A 7,500-nucleotide genomic window follows, 5' to 3' on the forward strand; every position below is an offset into this window, starting at 1 on the left:
GCTTGATTATAAAGGAAAATTACTGATGAAAACAGGTTGAGATCAATGATTAGTTTAAAGGAAAGTTTTGCGCCCCACCAGTTTTCAGCTCGCCAGTCGCCGCTGAATAAAACGTTATGTATGGGGGAAATATTAAATCCCAGTTTAGCTGCTGACCAGCAACCTGCTGATTTCACTAAAGCAATCAAAATTGTTGTTAATAATAGCCGGCGTTCGTGGGGGCTGTTTATTCATCTCTCTTTATAATTTTGCATAGATGAAATTAGCCTACCGCGCCCGTTTATTTTGATTGGTTGAGCGAGTAACTGGCTAGAGGGAACACATGGACTGGAGCCTATGAAAAATGGACTGGATTGTCATAGTTATTTGTAAAACTGCCGGTCAAAATTATTTATTTATTTACCAAAGGTGGTTGGACGCCGTCCACCCACGTCCGCCCCCAATTTAACCCCTGAGTGTGTGTGCATATTCTGACTCACTCACTGTGTAGTAAAGCTTTGCCTGTAAATGTTCATGGAATCTTCCTGTCAGGCTGTTCTTTACTGGAACTGCAGACCACAGGTCCTGGATGGTCGATTTTCCAGAGAACTTTTCTGGCTTTCTGACCATCTGGACAGACTCACAGTTGACAGTGATGATACGTTTAAAACTTTCATTTAACACACCTTCAGTGTGCCAGAACAGTGCCCTCCCTTAACCTAACGCCCCCCCCAGTTTCGTAGGGACCCCTATCCACCCCCCCTGGATCGGGGTAGTTGTATAAGCTTAAAAGTTGAGACCTTTCTTTTGCTCACGTTTTGGTCCCCCCCACTTCAAAAATCTCTCCTGCGCCCCTGGGCGACAGGGTAGTATAATGGGTAAGGAGCTGGCCTTGTAACCTAAAGGTCACAGGTTTGATTCCTTGGTAGGACACTGCTGCTGTACCCTTGAGCAAGGTACTTTACCTGCATTGCTTCATTATATATATGTATACAAGGTAAGTGGTATGTAAAAGTTTTGTGTCGCTCTGGATAAGAGTGTCTGCTAAATGTAATATATTGTAATAATATAATAACTCAAGGCTGTAGAAAGGTGTATAACTCACACTGGCCGAGGTATAAGGGTGCCAATGTTTCATAAAACTAACATTGAACCTGTCTATATCTGTGTCTGTGCAAGTGTGCGTGTGTGTGTGTGTGTGTTTGTGTCTGTGTGTCTGTGTGTGTGTGCGTGCGTGTGTTCATGTGTCTGTGTGTGTGTGTGTGTGTGCGTGTGTCCATGTGTGTGCGTGTGTGTGTTTGTGTTTGTGTGTCTGTGTGTGTGTGCGTGTGTCCATGTGTGTGCGCGCGTGCGTCTGTGTGTGTGTGCGTGTGTGTGTGTGCGTGCGTGCGTGTGTCCATGTGTGTGCGTGTGTGTGTGTGTGTGTATGCGTGTGTGTGTTTGTGTCTGTGTGTCTGTGTGTGTGTGCGTGTATCCATGTGTGTGCACGCGTGCATCTGTGTGTGTGTGTGTGTGTGTGTGTGTTTGTGCGCATGTGGACGGGCAGGGCCCATTTGGAGTTACACTTCCCATATTCCTGCATGTGGCACAGCGCTGGTGGAACACTGCCTCTTCCTTCCATTACTATTATTATGGATGGAAGAAATAGTGTTCCAACAGCGCCGTTTTTGTGTTGTTTTTATGGTTTCTTGGGTTAGATGCTAATTCTTTATGTGTTCTGTGGACTGTGGTGTTAATCTGGCTGTTTGCGTGGATGAGTCTTCCGGCTCTGGCACTGTTTGTGCATTCATACCCACGGCCTGGCTGAACAAGTCCAGGGGAGCCCAGTTCAGACCTGGGCTAGGCATGCGGTGGGGTTGCCATGGTGCTCGTACCCTAGGAGGACCCCTGGCGTGACCCCTGTCATATGTGCTTTTACCCCCCACAGAGGGTCATTACAGCACTGCTCTGTTATAGATGCTTATTCACATTATCGCAGGGAATTAATGATTGACTCTGGCAGACGTGAGCGATGTGATGTAAGCGGTCCTCACCGCTACTGCAGAACCAGCACACACAGGGTGATGGATGGCACTTAGCCACTCTCTGATTCAGAGTCAATCCAGAATTATGGAAGAAAATCCATCCACAGCTTCCCCGTTCCCAGTTTTTCCCTGTGTGTGTGTGTGTGTGTGTGTGTGTGCATGTGCATGTGTGTGTGCCTGTGTGCATGCATGTGTGTGTGTGTGTGTGTGTGCATGTGCATGTGTGTGCATGTGTGCATGCGTGTGTGTGTATGTGTGAGTGTGCGTGTGTTTGTGTGTGTGTATGTGTGTGTATGTGTGTATGTGTGTGTGCGTGTGCATGCCTGTGTGTGTGTGTGTATATGCATGTGTGTATTTGTGTGTGTGTGTGTGTGTGTGTGTGCGCGCTAACAGCAGGGCTGGAGTAGCACTCTGGGGCAGAGCCCTGCTGATGCTAATGCTAATGCTAGTGCTAATGCTGTGCAGAGCGCAGGGGCTGCGTGAGCAGGAGGTCATTACAGGACGACTCGCGAGAGCGGAACGCGCGATGCACAGTCAGCCGCTGCGGAGTCTGCGGAGCGCGTGTGTGTAACTGACCAGAGGGGGGCACTGGAGAGCGACAGGGCTGTGGGCCAGGTTGGCCCTGAGGAGCGCGTGTGTGTAACTGACCAGAGGGGGGCGCTGGAGAGCGACAGGGCTGTGGGCCACGTTGGCCCTGAGGAGCACGTGTGTGTAACTGACCAGAGGGGGGCGCTGGCGAGCGACAGGGCTGTGGGCCAGGTTGGCCCTGAGGAGCGCGTGTGTGTAACTGACCAGAGGGGGGCACTGGAGAGCGACAGGGCTGTGGGCCAGGTTGGCCCTGAGGAGCGCGTGTGTGTAACTGACCAGAGGGGGGCGCTGGCGAGCGACAGGGCTGTGGGCCAGGTTGGCCCTGAGGAGGCGAGGATCTGGCAGCAGACCGTGGCCTCGGCTGGCACGGTGACGGCAGACGGTCAGACTCGGGGGCGGGGGGGGGGGGTTTCCCCTTGATCATGGGGAGGGTCAGAGTGCCCTGGCGTTTCTGAAGCTGGCCATTGTGCCATTTTGGTTGATTGTGAGAAGCAGCGCTCTTTTGTTCCTGAGGAAATGCAGCGTTAATCATTTGCTCTTTTCCACGCTCATTTTGAACTTTCTCATTCTTTTTTTCTACGTTTGTTTTTCTGTTATTGGCTCACTGTTCTGATAGAGTTTTTATGACTGTTCTGGGTGTTTTTTTGTTAGAGCGGACTGAATAGTTCAAAGGCAATCGTTCTCCAGCTTTTTTTCTTTCTTTTTTTTTACCTCTGGACAAATTAAAAAAGTTTCATGGGCACGTTCCTGGCCTTCATGACAGTGTGACTGTTCTGATCTGCTGGTGCAGTTGAGATCTCACAAACTGGGTGATCTGGTGCAGTTGAGACCTCACAAACTGGGTGATCTGATGCAGTTGAGACCTCACAAACTGGGTGATCTGATGCAGTTCAGACCTCACAAACTGGGTGATCTGGTGCAGTTGAGACCTCACAAACTGGGTGATCTGGTGCAGTTGAGACCTCACAAACTGGGTGATCTGGTGCAGTTGAGACCTCACAAACTGGGTGATCTGGTGCAGTTGAGAGACCTCACAAACTGGGTGATCTGATGCAGTTCAGGCCTCACAAACTGGGTGATCTGGTGCAGTTGAGACCTCACAAACTGGGTGATCTGATGCAGTTGAGACCTCACAAACTGGGTGATCTGATGCAGTTGAGACCTCACAAACTGGGTGATCTGATGCAGTTCAGACCTCACAAACTGGGTGATCTGATGCAGTTCAGACCTCACAAACTGGGTGATCTGGTGCAGTTGAGACCTCACAAACTGGGTGATCTGGTGCAGTTGAGACCTCACAAACTGGGTGATCTGATGCAGTTCAGACCTCACAAACTGGGTGATCTGGTGCAGTTGAGACCTCACAAACTGGGTGATCTGGTGCAGTTGAGAGACCTCACAAACTGGGTGATCTGATGCAGTTCAGGCCTCACAAACTGGGTGATCTGATGCAGTTGAGAGACCTCACAAACTGGGTGATCTGGTGCAGTTGAGAGACCTCACAAACTGGGTGATCTGATGCAGTTGAGACCTCACAAACTGGGTGATCTGATGCAGTTGAGACCTCACAAACTGGGTCATCTGATGCAGTTGAGAGACCTCACAAACTGGGTGATCTGGTGCAGTTGAGAGACCTCACAAACTGGGTGCAGTCATGCAAATGAGGTTGATGTGGTCGCCTAGCCCAATTTAGGTTGTTTATGCAAAAGCACAGAATACTTGTCAACTAAGTCGTTCAAGTTTTTTTCAAATTTAATTCAGAAGGCATCTTAATACTTTACTTCATTTTGACATTATTGGCAGTTTGATATTACAATGCAGCAGAATGAGTCGTAATTCATGGCGAGTGAAAAATATCTGAAGGTGTTGGCTCTCCGCAGATTTTTCAGTCTTTCTCTCTCTCTCCTCCTTTGCTCTGACGAACAGGTGTTTCCCAGTTTCCTGTTATTCAGAGGTAATTTAGGAAACTGGATTGATGTGATTTATGAATGAGCCAGCCAAGCAGGCCATGCCCACAGCGGCAGCTAAACCACAAATCTACTCCTGAATGAGAAGACGACAGTAAGGTGTGATAAAAACATAATGCAATCAGAGTTTAGACAGTGCGTCATACAGGCAGAGAGAGAGAGAGAGAGCAGGGGAGAGGGAGAGAGCGAAAGAGAGAGAGAGAACAGGGGGAGAGAGAGAGAGAGAGTCGGGGGAGAGAGAGTGAGAGAGCGGGGGAAGAAAGAGAGAGTTGGCTGTCATTATTATTATGTTATTAGCATGTTAGTGTTATAAAAATTAATATGTAATTATAACTGTTTATGTATATGTATGCGTATTTCTATATATATATATATATATGTATGTGTATGTGTGTATGTTTGTATGTATGTATGTGCATGTATATGCGTGTGTGTATATATGTATGTATGTATATATATATATGCTGTCTGTATATATATCATGTGTACTATATATATAATCATATTATCCTGTTATAATTCTTTGTTTCAAATGCAAATTTTCTCATGCTAATAAAGCACTTTGAATTTGAATTTGAGAGAGCAGGGGAAGAGAGAGAGTAGGGGAGAGAGAGAGAGAGAGGAAGGGGAAGGAGAGAGAGAGCAGGAGGGAGATAGAGAAAGAGAGAAAAAAAATATGGAGAGAGCTGATTGTGTACACCTCGGTTCATGCTGACAATTTACTGTATTGTAAGTAGTGCCTCAAGCCATCCACCCTCATGCAAGCACATACACACCTCTCTCTCTCACACACACACACACACACACACACACACTTTCACTTGCTCACTCTCACATAAAACAACAATAGTGATAAATGTAATAATATATAACAATAACAACAATAACAGCAACCACAGCAACAGAAGTAAATAATTTATATTCACATGTTTATATGGGGTGGGTGGTCACTTACTGTCCCTCAGGTTATGTCAGGCTGAAATGAACTGTGCCACAATTGGGGCTGTTGATCCTTCTACTAATAGAATTGCACATTTTTCTTCTTTCGATAGGGAAATTGAGTTTTTGTATCTGCCTATTTCAATTGCAAGTGTGTGGTCACTGAGCCTGTGCTTGGTCAGGATCCGTCTCTGCTTTGTATCTCTGACAAAGTAGAGACACTCTGCCAGTGTGTATTTTCTATTTAGGGCTCGATAACAATTGTGTTTCTTTGTTCCAATGGTCCAGATAGGAGTTGTTGTTGTGTTCTCTAATTTGGTTAACTCCAATGGGCTGTTGTGAAGCAGTGCTGATCTGAAGTTGGTTTGTATTAGTGTGAGTTAATGTCAGTCTAGAGAGGTTCAGAACCAGCTGACTGAGGGGATGCTTTTCTGGGCTGAGCTCTTGGGTTTGGAGTGCCAAGAATTGTAAAGAGTTTGTTGGACTCATTTTTAGATTAAAATTTAATACCCTATTTTGAATTTGAATGAGTTGGGAATCTGCCTAATTCCTGCATGCATTGTTAGGGGCATTTTCTGGGTACGTGTAGTATGTTTTTACAGAATTCTGCATGCAGGGTTTCAGCTAGATGCTTCTCCCACTTAGTATAGTCTTGTTGACTGAGTGGACCCCATATTTTGCTTCCATATAGCATGATAGGCTGGATGACACTGTCAAAGATTTTTGACCAGATTCTAATGGGAATGTTTATTTTATAGAATCCCCTTTTAATCGCATAAAAAGCCCATTGGGCCTTTACTTTTAACGCATTCACTGCTGGGCCAAAGCTCCCTGATTTACTGATTTTTAGTCTTAAGTAATCATAGCTTAGTGTGTGTTCAAGGGCAGTGTTTCCTAGAGTAAAAATGTATCTGCTTTCCTGTGATCTGGGCTGTTTTTTGGAAGATCATACTCTATGTCTTTTTCATATTTACTGTCAGGGCCCAGTTCTGACATTATTGCTCCAGCAGATCCAGGTTCTGTTGTAATCCTTGCTCAGTGGGTGACAACCGGACCAGGTTATCTGCATAGAGCAGGAATTTAACTTCTATGATGTTTAGGGTGAGGCCTGGAGCTGAAGATTGTTCCAGTAAGACCGCTAACTCATTGATAAAGAGATTGAACAATGTTGGACTCAAACTGCAGCCCAGCCTCACCCTACGCCCCTGTGTGAAGAAATTAGTTTTATTCTGCACTTATTTTTCACATATATTGATTTAATTATGTCATACATTTTACCTCCTACACAACTTTGTAGGAATTTATAATATATAGTATAGTGAAATATATATATATAATATAGGCCCTTGTGCCAGATTGAAGCTAATGTTTTGTTGAAGTCAATGAACTCTCTCTCTCTCTCTCTCTCACAGGTAGTGGATTGATAGGTGGTTCCTCCTTCATGGGCTCTTTCCTGGCCAGCAGTCTGGGTTCCCCCCCCTCCCACTCTGCCCCCCCCTCAGGGGCCCCACACTCCCCCTCCTCCCCCTCCTTACACAGTGGGCCCCACTCCAGCCCTTCTCAGATATGGTTCCCCCACCAAGGTAAGACCCTCAAACACACTCACACTCTCTCACACACACACACACGTCTCTATGTGATTGTGAATGTGTGTGTGTATGTGTGTAAGGGTGTATGTGTAAGGGCGGGAGTGTATATGTGTGTGTCTGTGTGCGAGCTTGTGTGTGCTGGTTTAGACTCTGCTCATACTGAGTGAGGCTGGTTTAGACTCTGCTCATACTGAGTGAGGCTGGTTTAGACTCTGCTCATACTGAGTCAGGGCTGAGCTGTGTGAGGCTGGTTTAGACTCTGCTCATACTGAGTGAGGCTGGTTTAGACTCTGCTCATACTGAGTGAGGCTGGTTTAGACTGCTCATACTGAATGAGGCTGGTATAGACTCTGCTCATACTGAGTGAGGCTGGTTTAGACTCTGCTCATACTGAGTGAGGCTGTTTTAGACTCT

The 7,500-nt window shown here is 46.3% G+C and overlaps 1 protein-coding gene across 1 annotated transcript in view; it reads left to right on the top strand.

Moving 5' to 3' along the window:
• Window positions 1-7,500, top strand: part of bahcc1b (BAH domain and coiled-coil containing 1b) — a 56,896-nt gene that overhangs the window by 15,962 nt on the left and 33,434 nt on the right. The window contains 1 exon segment of the mRNA XM_035405485.1: window positions 6,910-7,080. Coding sequence (XP_035261376.1) covers window positions 6,910-7,080 — 171 coding nt within the window.

Source organism: Anguilla anguilla, chromosome 2 (genome assembly GCF_013347855.1).
Source record: "Anguilla anguilla isolate fAngAng1 chromosome 2, fAngAng1.pri, whole genome shotgun sequence".
NCBI classification, from domain to species: domain Eukaryota; kingdom Metazoa; phylum Chordata; class Actinopteri; order Anguilliformes; family Anguillidae; genus Anguilla; species Anguilla anguilla.